At 46.6% G+C, this 13,382-nt stretch overlaps 1 protein-coding gene across 5 annotated transcripts; it reads left to right on the plus strand.

Annotated features, from left to right (window-relative positions):
* Positions 1-720: 720 nt before the first annotated feature.
* srrm1 (serine/arginine repetitive matrix 1) lies at positions 721-12,355 on the plus strand. 5 transcript variants are annotated; one of them, XM_076992041.1, is made up of 17 exons: positions 721-864; positions 1,422-1,511; positions 1,695-1,817; positions 3,677-3,847; positions 3,949-4,043; positions 4,197-4,382; positions 4,838-5,029; positions 5,595-5,711; positions 5,907-6,082; positions 7,025-7,105; positions 8,475-8,561; positions 8,707-8,851; positions 9,271-9,360; positions 9,559-10,035; positions 10,173-10,395; positions 10,641-10,832; positions 11,494-12,355. In XM_076992041.1, the coding sequence occupies exons 1-17, from the start codon at positions 844-846 to the stop codon at positions 11,599-11,601; spliced, it is 2,574 nt and encodes an 857-aa protein (XP_076848156.1). In that variant the 5' UTR covers positions 721-843; the 3' UTR covers positions 11,602-12,355. The 5 variants fall into 5 exon arrangements, with proteins under 5 accessions (XP_076848156.1, XP_076848157.1, XP_076848158.1 ...); XM_076992042.1 differs by having other exon boundaries at positions 11,501-12,355; XM_076992043.1 differs by lacking the exons at positions 721-864; positions 1,422-1,511 and adding an exon at positions 2,108-3,258.
* Positions 12,356-13,382: the final 1,027 nt, after the last annotated feature.

Raw genomic sequence — 13,382 nt, forward strand, 5'->3', positions numbered from 1 at the left:
TACACCATTGTATTCTGTTAGTATTTTGCCATAGTGACAACACATCTAACCATTTTGTCTTGAAGTGCTCACACAATGCCAAATGGACAATACATTTTTGGTAGCACTGACTATTCATATGAGAAGGGAATTGAGTTTTGACACATGGATGAATTGTTTTGGAAAGGATATGGGCTTCTGACGGCAAACCATGGTGTTGTGCTGAATCATCCAGGTTATTTTGATAAAAGTACCAAATACTTGAGGATGTCCAGTCTGTTTTGAGAAATGGGCCAAAGCAATTGCATGACAATCTTTACTATTTTGATGGCACTGACTCTTTAAATGAAAAAGGGGTTTAGCGTTGAAGCATAAGTGAACAGTTTTGGGACAGATATACGCTTTTGTAAGTCAGCTCTTTTGTTGTGCTGATCTGTAAGACAGTTGTGCCAAATGATGTTAGAGTTTCGAGAATGTAATTTCGGTTTCAAAAAATGAGCCAAATCAATCGAGAAAAACTGTAACTCGAAGTGTGAAATTAGGTAAAACTGGAAACTACATTTATTTTAGGTTCAACAGAAATCCCAAAGATGCATCTCTATTACAGCTATCTCATTTTATCTCCTAGTCAACATATATTAGCCGATTTATCTTGTTGTTTGAGATCACTTCAAAAATTAATACATTTATGTACATTTGGATGGTTTTATACTGTCAACAGAGAGCATCAGGTCAACCGTGGACGGCGTCACGCACACGGCCACGCTCTCCGGAAGTGAAGAAGCGGACGGGGCCGCGGTGCACTGTGGGATGTGCTAGCGCGTCTTCACGCAGGATCAGTCGTTCTCGTCACCCTCAACCGAAATGGACGCGGGGTTTTTCCGCGTAAGTAACGCGTTCATTTTTGGCTCTCTCTACGGTTTCAAAATGAACACCAGCACCTTCTGTTTTCCGTCGTATTTCTAATTTACCCGCGTCCCTCGACTACTGCGGCCTTTCTTCGCCGAGCTGGTCGAGGCGAGACGGCGGCTAGCGGGGTTAGCTGGCGGGCTAACGCGAGGGCAAAATGGCGGACGCGCCGAGGAGCCGCCGCGGCCTCAGCGGGCCGTTGGGCCGCAGCGCCGAAACATCCGAGCGCGTTAGTAACACCGCGGGCACGAATGAGCCAGACGGTGGTTGTGTGTCGGTTGAACCCTCTTTTCGCGGCCTTGACTCGCTAATCAAGCGTTTGTAGACGACTGGCGTAACTTTGGGCGCCGAACCAGCGTTAGCGATGCTAGCTAGACCTGGGTGACCAATGTGGCCCTTTGATGTTCAGCGTAGGCGGCACACTGAGGTCTAAAGCGCCTTTTTTGGAGCACATTTTAGTAAAGTTTTGTTATTCTGTTGTTTACAGTGAGTGTGCTCTCAATAAAGATGATTAATTAAGTGCTTTATTGCAGGGCACCAGCGCAGAGCAAGATAATCGTTTCAGTAACAAACACAAGAAGTTGCTGAAGCAGCTGAAGTTTGCAGAATGTCTGGAGAAAAAGGTACGGACTTGTCTCTCTGTGGTGTGAAACAGTGTAATTACTTTTACTTTTTAGGTCGGTTTTATACCTTAATTTTGCATTTATAATTATTTTGTGGGAGTTTAAGAATTGGTTGTAATCTCAGCTGGGTTGTTTTTTTTAAATATACATCTGATCCCTCTTTTTTTTAAATGTTTCTCACAGGTGGATATGACCAAGGTAAACCTGGAGGTCATCAAACCTTGGATCACCCAGCGAGTGACGGAGATCCTTGGCTTTGAAGACGACGTCGTCATAGAGTTCGTTTTCAACCAGCTGGAGGAGAAGGTAGCCCTCATTGATTTCTGGCCCCTTTCTTTGGTAATGTCAAGACAGCGTGCAGTAGTTGTTCTGTTGAACTCTGGGTGTTGAAGGGATTGGAAGAGAGTTAATGCATCAGACGTTAGTCTTATTTAGAACAAATTCTGTAGCAACAAAGAGTGAGACACAGTTTGTGTCCTCTGTCTGGTAGAAATGGGTAAAGAATCGTATCGGCTTTCTGAAGATACTGTCATGTGTAACAACATGTCTTCTGAACAACAGTTTTTCTAATGATGATGTGATTTATGATTTAAAAGGCCTGAACCAATATGGATGTTATACCTTGCAACAGAAGTATAGCACCAACACCTAATTAGATCTCACCTGAGCCCAAAGTCTCACTGAACCCAACTCTCCCTTGATGATGAACTTTGTTTTTTGAGGTGAGTTATGAACAGGGATTGACATTCAGTGATAGAATCGTGTCAACTTAATCAGTTGTTTGCTCTTGAGTTTAAATTTATATAACTTCTAAACACAAATTGCCAAGTAGAACTTTTCCCGCAAATTATACAGAAACCTACAATCAATTCCTTTAGAGATCTGTTTAATAGATTGCTCATTACCACAAGAGAATCCTTATATAGAACGTCCCAGTTTGTATGGTGTAATTGTACATTTGTAAATATGGGGGTTGATTAGTCAGTGGAAGATCAAATATTGCAGTATGACAAAACACTGTACAGACACAAACATACTGGCTTTTTGCACCCCTATTGTTATGGATAGTATTAGTTATATGCGTGCTGTGAGTTAGGGCACTTTGACTGAGTAGGAGGAATCCTTTCTTTGACAATTAACTCTGTAAAGGTGGTTCTGAATCTTCGTCGGGGGGCCCTGTGGCGAGGATTCCAGAAAGGTACCATCTTGCCTCAGTCGGGTGTGTTCAGGCAGAACAAACAAGAGTTCATATGTTCCCTTCCAGAACAAAACTGAACATAGCCTGACTCCAACCTTTCCTTGCATTTTATAGCTGTTGTAATGTTAGTCAGCGATATGTGTTTTGTTTTTTTGTTTTCTTTTGGACTTCAGACTTTATAGGTCAGTTAACCTCCTTATTTCTGTCTGCTCTTGACTTAGTTTAATTGCAAAAATGAAAAAAAAAGACATTTTTTGAAATGCCTTGTGTACTCATTATTGCTTGTTCGTCTCTTGCAATTTAGATAAATGATATAACATTAAACTCAAGGTGGTTGAGTCACAAGCAGTAGGGCGGCGGAAGCGAGCCGTGGGAGCGTCCGTGCGTGTGCCGCAGTGGCGGGCGCTCCAGCCCCCCTCCCCCGAGCCCGCAGACCCCCGCAGGAAGCTCTGAAGACATCGGGACTGTACTTGCTTTGTGGGGTCTTGACGCACTCTGTACTGTGGGTTTATTGATGCCGTGTCTCAACAGTAGGGGAGTTAAGGAGAGGCAAGCTTTTGAAATATCCTAGAGGTGGGAGAGGGGCCCTTGAAATGCAAAAAAAAAAAAACTTCTGAATTGATTGTTTTTTCATTTTGTCTACAAAGAGGATGGTTTTTAGGACCACACAAGTAATGCATGCATTTGAGGAAACCTGATTAGTCTCTTAGTTTTCTTTTTGTTTCTAAATGAGCTTGAAATCAAGACACTCGGACCATCAGTCAAAAATCAGTCTGAGCATAGAGAAAGGCAAAAGTGCCTGTTCCTTTATATCCAGTGTTTGTCTTTTCCTTAAGTATTTGCTCCCTGATTGAGTTTAGGAAGGATAAATGTTAGGGTTGGCCATGAGAGCCCATCCTTCAGTTGTTTTCCCCCAATTCTGTCATTGCATTAAATTTTCTCTCTGTCCTTGGTGTGTGTGTTGCAGAATCCAGATAGTAAGATGATGCAGATCAACTTGACAGGCTTCCTGAACGGGAAGAACGCTCGTGAGTTCATGAAGGACCTCTGGCCTCTCTTGCTAAGCGCCCAGGAGAACATCGCCGGCATCCCCTCGGCCTTCCTGGAGCAGAAGAAGGAGGAGATCAAGCAGAGACAGGTGAGTCTTTCTGTGACACCTTAAAGTATCGGTTGCTCAGTTTTCGTTTGTTTTTGCGGAGATGAGCGCGTTTGTTTGACACGCGGTTCATGATGTGCTAGATCGAACAAGAGAAGCTGGCCTCTCTGAAGAAGATTGATGAAGATAAGAAGGAAAAGGAGACCAAGGAGAGAGCTCAGTCAAAGAGTCCCAAACGGTGCGTTTCAACCTCGAACGTGCCGTCACGAACGCAATTTTTTTTTTCTGTGCAACAAAGTCGTGAGCAATTGCATAAGTTCTGCTGCTTGTTATAGGACTTTGGTCTTTATGAGGTTTTTTTCCTCGTTCTAATGCCCCCTTTTGATTTCAGGCGGAAATCTCGTTCTCCGGTAAAACGGGAACGAAAGCGCAGTCACTCGCGCTCTCCCCGCCGCAAACCCAGCCCTCTGGACTCGCATGTCCCCAGCCCGCCCAATCAAAATGACCCACAGCCAGAGCCTGACCAATCGGAGAGCTCCAAACCAGAGCCGCTCATCCAGGAGGCCTCTTCTACCAGGTAACCAATATGAAATATTTTTGAGATCATTCCATCTTCTAAATTAACATCTAAAGTAGTGTCTTTCTTTTGTCTTCAGAGTTTCTTGAAGAAATACCTGTTATGCATTTGCTTACTAGTGTAATGTCAAGATTCTTGTTCAGATCTGGAAAACTGAGAAACATATGAAATATAAATACACTTTCTAGACCCGAACAAGGTCATGGCACGGCTTCTGATCTTTACAAAAAAAAAGAAGAAAAGCACAAAAATTGATGGATACAAAGTTTCAAACTGGGAAAAGTCTTGAAGATATCTTGAATTTCTTAGTCAGAAAGCTGTAGAAACCTTGAACATCTGTGATAAGTTCTCTACCCCCATATCTTTACTCCGGTTTAGTGTCTGTCCCATGTTGTGTCCCGTGGTTGATGGGGACTCCTGTATGGCCCATTGTCATGTCCTCTCTGTCTGTCCAGTGACCTCGTGCCCGAGGCGAAACCAGACTCCGTGGCGGAAATCGCCAAGGCCGCGTCCCCAGAGAAACCGCCGAAGACAGAGGACAAGGCGAAGCCGCGGGAGCGTGAGAAGGAGGGTCGTCGGGATCGTCCGCGCCATCGTTCCCGGTCCCGCTCGCCCCGGTCCCGCAGACGCCCAAGGTCCCGCTCCAGGTGTGGCCAGAGCACCTTCACACGTGATCTAGGACTTGGATAACAAGCTTACACTTAAGTTGGCCATTTTGCCAATTGTGATTTTAACACATCGGAATTTGTTCTCCGCGTTTAACCCGTCCGGTCAACGAAAACACACTTGCACACTAGTGAACAGTAGGGGGCTGTGAATACACACATGCCCTAGTACAGGAAGTAGTTGGGGTTAAGTGCCTTGCACTGAGCCGTAGGAAATCATGTTATTGTGTACATTTGCACTTTGTAGCTATACAATAGATTGTCATACAGTTTACATTAATTAGTTACCAAAAATAAACCACTTTTCCTGGCACTTCTATTGTGTGCTGAAGTCTGCTGTTGACTGCCTTGGGGTCCAGGGTCCTCTGTATGTTGGTAAACTTTCCACAAGTGACCTGGAAATAGTGCAATAGGCAATAGACTACAGCCCTTGAGTAGGTGTGTGTAATATGTCTACTCAACTTATGGATGTAGAACCTGTGGTTACTTGTGCAGCACAATGGTGAACACTTGTGAACAGAAGTGACTGATTTGGTCCCCCTCACAGGTCGTACTCCCCCCGCCGCAAATCAAGTCCACGGAGGCGCATGTCCCCTCGCCGTAGGAGTCCTCCCAGACGCCCCCCTCCCCCCAGACACAGACGCAGTCGCTCACCTGCACGCAGGTATGCTTTCTGTCTGATGTAGTGTGACCAATGGCAGCTGATTGCCCTACGGTACTGGGCTCAGATCCACTGACTGGTACCATGTTGTTTTTCTCTACCAATACACACCCTATGGTTTGCTTTTCTGCATTCCAGCTCTAAGATGTTTACCCAAGCCACTCTTTCCGACCCTGCTTTCCATCTTCTCTCCATCAGGCGGCGCTCTCGTTCTCGGTCATCTTCAGGCAGCTCCTCTTCACGCTCGCCCCACAAAAGGCCAGCGAAGCGGGCGTCGGGCACGCCACCCAGGAAACAGCCCCGTCACCCCGAGCCCTCCTCCAGCCCCCCACGCAGACACCGCAGCCCGGCCGGCCCCGACACCAGCCCCACAGGTGAGCCATGGAAACGTCCTTACTGCAGTACAGACATAAGGACCAAAACACGTGGTCGACCTAGATTTTCTCTAGTTGGTTTTTAATTATTAATTGAATAATTAATTAATTGCATGTTGTGTTGCCCTACTGAGAGGAGGGCAGATTAAAAAATCATTTTCTAAAATGTGCTCAGCTTAAATCCCGTGATCCCACACCTACACTAGATCAAATGGATCCACTCACACCTACACTAGATCAAATGGATCCACTCACACCTACACTAGATCAAATGGATCCACCCACACCTACACTAGATCAAATGGATCCACCCACACCTACACTAGATCAAATGGATCCACCCGCACTAGATCCAAACGATCCACCCGCACTAGATCCAAACGATCCACCCGCACTAGATCCAAACGATCCACCCGCACTAGATCCAAACGATCCACCCGCACTAGATCCAAACGATCCACCCGCACTAGATCCAAACGATCCACCCGCACTAGATCCAAACGATCCACCCGCACTAGATCCAAACGATCCACCCGCACTAGATCCAAACGATCCACCCGCACTAGATCCAAACGATCCACTTCCACCCGCACTAGATCCAAACGATCCACTTACTATCATTTTACATTCAACTTGTGTGGATACAGTATCGTTGGCATGAGGACTGGAGGACTGGGTTCCAGTATCCTGGACACTGGGATTAGTGCAGTTGCTTTGCACAGGTGGATTGTATGATGCACATAAGCAGCTGTGGTGTTTATCTTGGTGTTTGCCTAGTACAGTAAAAATTGATCACGTGTGCAAGCTGGCAGATTAGGAAGTTGGTCGTGTCGTGTGTGGTAGTTGTTCTTGGGGAATAATTACGACCGTGTTGGTTGAGTTGCAAAGAGGTGGCGTTTGAGTGACGTGAACGGGCTTCGGCGGTTATGGTATGAATTTCAGGTTCGAAGCGCCGGGTTACCGGAAGAAACGAGTCGCCATCTCCCGCTCCGAAAACCAGACGGTCGGACGTATCAGAGTCAGGTGAGTGGGCGTCTGTAGCCTTGTTTTAATGCATAGGCAGCCTGGTGCATCTAGTATCATGGTACTTGTCTCGATTTCATCGTAAGTGTCTTGCCCGATAGTTCAAGGAAGGGCAGTTAGGAAGAAGACTTGTAAAGCCCATCAGTTGACTTCAAATTTAAGGTAGTGCTCGTTAAATTGAACGAGGCTTTTCAATAAGTCCAGGTCCACCTTAAATTAAGCCTCATTCCTTATTGATTGTTCCGGCTTTCCTATAAACTGCCCTGGCAACACGTCTTCACTTATTGCCCTGAAAATAGATGGAGCTTCTTATGTGAGGCACTTACACCCACCTCCTCAGTGTGCCGAAATTAATAATCAAACCCATCAGTACGTAGCCGGTGGACCAGATTGTAAATTATTCTGTGAAATATTTAGTGAGGGCTTGTACTATTTTTTACTATAGGGCTGGATTAGACTTCTAGCCCACAGACTCCGTCTGGTCTACAGAAGACTGCAGCCCTTACGGGGCTTGATTACATTTGTTCTGAGCATTATTGCCACCTACAGAGGAGGGTAGTGAGTGAACAGCTGTAGACACTGGCTTCTAGTGCACTAGGTTCAAGAACCCTTAAGGCCCATTCACACCCTACGGTAATTACGGATACGGACCCTTTCGTCCGGTTCCGGAGGTCGTTTCATCCGTCAGTGGGTCTGTTGCCAGAGCGCTTACGAATCCGTAGTAACGGAGCAATATAAACCGGAAATCAGGGGGCAGTAGAGAGTCAGAAGCATCGGACGTACACCAATTCGGGAAAATCAATGAAGAAGAGTACTGGACTTTAAAAAATGACGCTCAAGTTAGAAGAGAAACTTTGCGAGTTGGTTAGAGGCTACATTCTGCTACGGTGCCAGGTCATCGCGATAAACAGCGATGCAAAAACAGCTGGGAGGAGATTGCTGGTGCGCCGGTGCCGGAAATTTGACTATACTGCCCTCTAGAGGATGTATAAAAAAATCATAACGTTGGAAACGGAAAGAGGTATAGTGGCCCCCTACGGAGGCTACGTTTGGTACGGACGGACGAAATTCGTCCGTGTCCGGAGGTATAAAGCAGGCTTTACCCTACAATGCGCTCTGGCCTCTATTTTAAATGTGTTTAACATTTGAAGGTGCTTTTGAATGGGGGGGTGTGGGTGTCATTTCAAGCCAGTTTACGTTGTTTCTGAATGTTTTTTAAATTGTCACCTTTGTCAGGTGATCACGTTTGTTGGCAGCAGACTGTGTGTGTGTGTTTTATCTATACGTGTTTGTAAAAACACACACACACATGTAGTGAGTTCGTCTTTTCTTGGTCCATAAACATGCCCCTGGGGCTGTTGTGTTCCAGAGGAGGATAAGATGGGCAAGGGTGCAGCGTCCGACTCGGTCCAGCAGCGGAGACAGTACCGCAGGCAGAACCAGCAGTCGTCTTCAGGTGCTCACCCTGCACGGCGCTTCACACACTCATCTGTGACCCACCCTCCCATGCCATTTTCTATCAGCTAGCACTAGTACCCCTGTATGTTCCCTATGGAGGTAGTAACGCAAGTTGTCTGCCTCTTTTTGCTGTGCGGCTGCAGAGACTGGATCGTCCTCGTCATCCTCGGAAGATGAAGGCCCAAGGAGGCAAGGCAGAGGGCCCTCTGCCAGGAACGGTGAGATCAGGAGGAGGCGGAGTCCCTCACCTGCGTCGCCAAGGAGACGGCACAGGGACCCATCGCCAAGGTAGAGCCCCACCCCGTCCAGGGCAACAGTGCCATGTTTCATTGCTGGCGTGGTCATGTGACCCTGCTTCCCCCCCCCCTTCACACGGATATCTTACCCCATGCAGAGCTGAGTTCCAACTCACCTGCTTCTGATATTCAAATGCTACTTGAAGTGCTCGATCATCTAGATGGAGCAATTAGAATTTTGTTAAGAAACCATCATCTGAAACTATTCATATCAGTGTTTTTTCTTTCATACATGAAAGTAATTTGTAGGACAAGACCTGTTCCTGGATCAGCCTTTCTAGTAGCACGATCGGCTCGCACTCAGTCAAGTCTGAGTGAGGGCAGAAATGTTTTGTTGAAATAAATGCAGAAATATTGTGCTTTTGGTCTGAGATTCCTTGCTCCTTAACTTCACGTGTGTCGTCCGTGCAGGAAGAGACGATCTCAATCACCCCGTCGTCATCGCTCAACTTCTCCGTCCAGACGTCGCAGGACTTCTCCATCTCCTCATCCTCGGCGCAGGTACACTGCTCCTTTTTGATGCTTGAACTTTCATAAACCTTGTCTTCGATTCGACTGGCTTAATAATGTGGGAAAATGGAGACCTGTTCTGAATGGTGGATATAAAACAACAAATACTTGACTAATTTCCCTATTAGTGCTTAATTGATCTGAGAACTCATTTAACTTTGCTGCTTCGCTCTTCCTCTGTTCCTACAGGTCTCCCACCCCCCCTCCTCCTCCTCCTCCTCCTCGTCGGCGTTCGCCATCCCCGAGACGCTATTCTCCCCCAATCCAGCGGCGCTTTAGCCCCTCCCCCGTCCCCGCCCAGAAGCGCCGCCCCTCGCCCTCCCCGCCCCCGAAGCGCCGCCCCTCACCTTCCCCCGTCTCCAAGCGCCGGCTCTCCCGCTCCCCCAAGCGCGGACGTGCCGGCAGCCCCCCGAAGAGACGCAGCCCGCCCTCTTCGGCCTCTCCTCTGCCGCGCCATCGCCGGAGCCCCCTTCTGCCCCCCGCCGCCCGCCAGACCCGGGAGCCCCGCTCCTCCCCCACCGCGGGGCACGGAGCCCGGGGCTCGGGCAGCCCCCCCGCCAGACGCCCGCCCTCGGAGTCTCCCCCACAAAGGCGACAGCAGTCCCCCTCTCACGGCAGACCCATACGCAGGGTGTCCCGCACGCCAGAGCCCCACAAGATGCAAAGGTGCCTGTTTGAAAAGGGATTCGACATTTTTACCCACATTGTCTACAAAATGTAGCTTTTGTGTTCATAAAACCAATGTTGATTTAATGTAATTGTTCTTAGTTGTGTAATGTAGTTGTTCGTCCTTCTGACTGCAGGAGCTCAGAGAGCCCCCGGCCGGTGAGGAGACCCGCCTCCCCCTCACGCTCCGCCTCACCGCCTGCTTTCCCAGCATCCTCGGCGGCGACCTCTGGGGCCCAGAAACGGCCTGCCCCTGCCTCGCCGTCACCCTCACCCTCTCCTACCCGCTCAGCCAGCGGATCACCACCCCCCCCGGCCAAGAAGGCCAGCAGCGCCTCTCCAAGCCCCTCCCCCAACAAGGTATGCCCCTCCCCCAACATGGTCTGCTCTACCTGATGTGGTCGGGAAATGTCAAGGAGCAAAAGCAAACAAGTTTCTTTTTTTTTATTATTTCATGTAGCTTGCTTTATAATTGGATTTTTTACATAATTATAATTGGATACATAGATATTTCCCCCCCCAACAGAGCTTGTTTCAATTTTGTCTTATATGGAAAATTAAGGAAATTATGCTTTAAAAAGAACTTTCTTTTCCCCCTTGTTCAGAACTCTGACATGGACGGCGGGAAGAAAAAGAAGAAGAAGAAGGAAAAGAAACACAAGAAAGAGAAAAAACACAAGAAACACAAGAAGCACAAGAAGGAGAAGTCTGGGGCAGCGCTCCCCGGGGACGAGCAGGAAGCCGCCCGCGTGGAAACGGACCGCGTGGAGGCAGACCTCGACTCGGATCAGAAGAAGGTGACGTATGCGTTTCTTATTCGCTCAAAGCTGTTTCTCCAGCAGAAGTGATTCAGTAAAGGCTCCAAGAATGCCTTCAGTCCCGTTAGTGTCTCCGAGCTCACAACACGTTGGTGCATTCTTGGGCAGTGACTACAGCTGCTGGTGGGTGGAGTACTGTTCACTGATGACCCTACTGCTGTAGGGTTTGTGTTGAGACCAGGGAAAGACATGCCAGTCACTATTAGAAACTTTATAACGTTAGTTATAATAATATTGTCCAGTTAGAAACTATGGTTCTAATCACCAAACATTGCTGGTTAACTTTTCTCTAACCAATAACTGACTGGATTTTGTCAAACCATCAGCCAATCAGTGACACAGACGTATCTAAACTCCGGGAACGTACTCGTAGCAGCACAACACCTGCTTCCTGTCACAACCAAATCAACATCACTACTGTGATGAGTAGATCACCACCAGAAACTGGTGGGCAGAAACTGACCAGTAGTGAAGCAGTTATCAACCACCAAGTAATTGTATAAAAAAGTCCCTATAAAAACCCTGCAAAATGGGTATTGGGGGTGTCTAAATAGTTACTCCTGAGTGTGTGTATATATCTGACAACTATATATAAAATATCAACTGAAGCAGTCTGTGATTAATGCTACCTTTCTTGAAGGAATCAGAGAGTGAAGTAGAGGACACTCTTGATGACCTGGAGAAACACCTACGTGAGAAGGCACTACGCTCCATGCGTAAAGCTCAGATCTCCCCGCCCCAGTCCTGAAAACCACTTCACCCTCTCTCCGCATTTTTAAAACTGTTTAATGTTGGTTCGGCTTTAGAATGTACAAATTGTTTAAAATTCTCCTAGAATTGTGTTTGATTTTATTTTATTTTTCCTTTTTCAGAGTTTGTGATATGGGTTTTTAGTTGGGTTTTTTTTTTCCTATTACAGCATGATCTTTGCTTTTCTTTTCACTGCTGCAACAAAATGCATATAAAAAGACATGCATATTCAAAAAAAAAAAAGTAAATCTCCAGAGCCCTCTTTCCAATGCTTTGTCGCAACCCTTATTTTCAGTTTTTCTAAATTAAGGGAGGCTGTTATTGATTCACCTTGGTAGTTTGAGGAACCCCCTGTAGCATCGATCATAACTTCACCAGTGATGGGGTTGTTCCTTCTTTTGGGGGGGGGGGGGTAATGTTGCATTGGTGGAATGGCAGGTGTCCATTGCATGAGCTGCATCTGACGTGTTTGCGCTCCCGTGTGCATGACCCCGTACACCGACACACACACACAGCTGGAGATGCAGACACTGCAGCTGCCCCGAGCCGGGGCTTTGGTCAGCTACGACTTCGTGCAGCTTCCTGTGGCACTGGATAAACTGAACAAATGACACCTGTATGCATCCTTTCTTTGTTTCATTCTCTCTGCCCCATATATATTTTTTTTGTAATTGTAAAGCTGTTTCAAGTTGTTGAACCTTACTGAAATTTCAGGCTTTGAAAGTCACAATAAAAGAAAGGATAAACTTTCATCGTGTGTTCTTCATTGAGTTTTCTGAAAGTTACTATGACTCCTTTTTGTGGTAGCACTTGTTTCCTGACACATGAGACACAATACCTAGAGCCCCAAAATGCTGTAATCTCAGTGCATCTAGGGGTTCTGTTTGCAAAGGATTTGTGTTTGTGGTAATGCTTTTGAGTCTGTGTCTTCTGTGGCACTACCTTGGGCAACTTTGTTTTATCTACTTGGTGAGTACAGTGAACACTACACTCTCTGAGCCATAACAGCTGTAATCCCAGAATGAGGTATACTCCATCTGAGGTTATGGTCAGCATTCAGTGGTATGATTGCACTCATTATTATTCAACATTTTAGTGTAAGAATACCGTGACAGTACTACCCTGAACATTTTAGAACCAGAAAAGGGGCTGAATTCTTTCATTAAGGGTTAAAAAAAACTATCTTGACAAGCATTGTTAAGTGATTTTACTGAAATAACTGCTTTTATGAATTTGAGGTGCAGGTATTGAATGAAAAGGTCTTTGGGAGGATATTCTGGTTTATTCTAACTTCTTACAGCATCATGCAGGTCTGAAATGAAAGTCAATGAGTAAAATTCTCTACGAGAATATGAAACGGAATGGCTATGTTCACATTATAAGTCACTTTGCTAAGTTTCAGGGTTTTTTTTTTTAATCACACCAAATTTCATTCATAATTACAAGTGACCCATGTCCATAAAGTAAACGCGCCTGTCCGACACGCACGGACGTAATTTTGGGGGGGGGGGGACGGGGGGGACATGCCCCCCACACTTTTTCAAAAGCCGGTTTTGGTCCCCCCCAGTTTTTACGGTTAAAACCAAATATTTTAATAGCGACGAATCCATGTCCCCCCCATTTTTGAAATCAAAATTACGTCCATGCCGACACACATGCGCACCGGACTGCGTTACCACCTGCAGCAAAAAATGTCCAATTTGTGAGATGTTTATTAAAACGGGCAAAATGGACGCTGTTGGCTTTGAAGGGCGGCGAGCAGTCCGTCATCTGTTCATG

Source organism: Brachyhypopomus gauderio, unplaced genomic scaffold, assembly GCF_052324685.1.
Source record: "Brachyhypopomus gauderio isolate BG-103 unplaced genomic scaffold, BGAUD_0.2 sc89, whole genome shotgun sequence".
NCBI lineage: Eukaryota > Metazoa > Chordata > Actinopteri > Gymnotiformes > Hypopomidae > Brachyhypopomus > Brachyhypopomus gauderio.

Coding starts and splice junctions, on each gene's coding strand:
- srrm1 (XM_076992041.1), top strand. CDS start 844: ATGGACGCGGGGTTTTTCCGC. Junction 9,361..9,558: donor TCTCCTCATCCTCGGCGCAG/GTACACTGCTCC, acceptor CTGTTCCTACAG/GTCTCCCACCCCCCCTCCTC. Junction 10,396..10,640: donor CAAGCCCCTCCCCCAACAAG/GTATGCCCCTCC, acceptor CCCCTTGTTCAG/AACTCTGACATGGACGGCGG.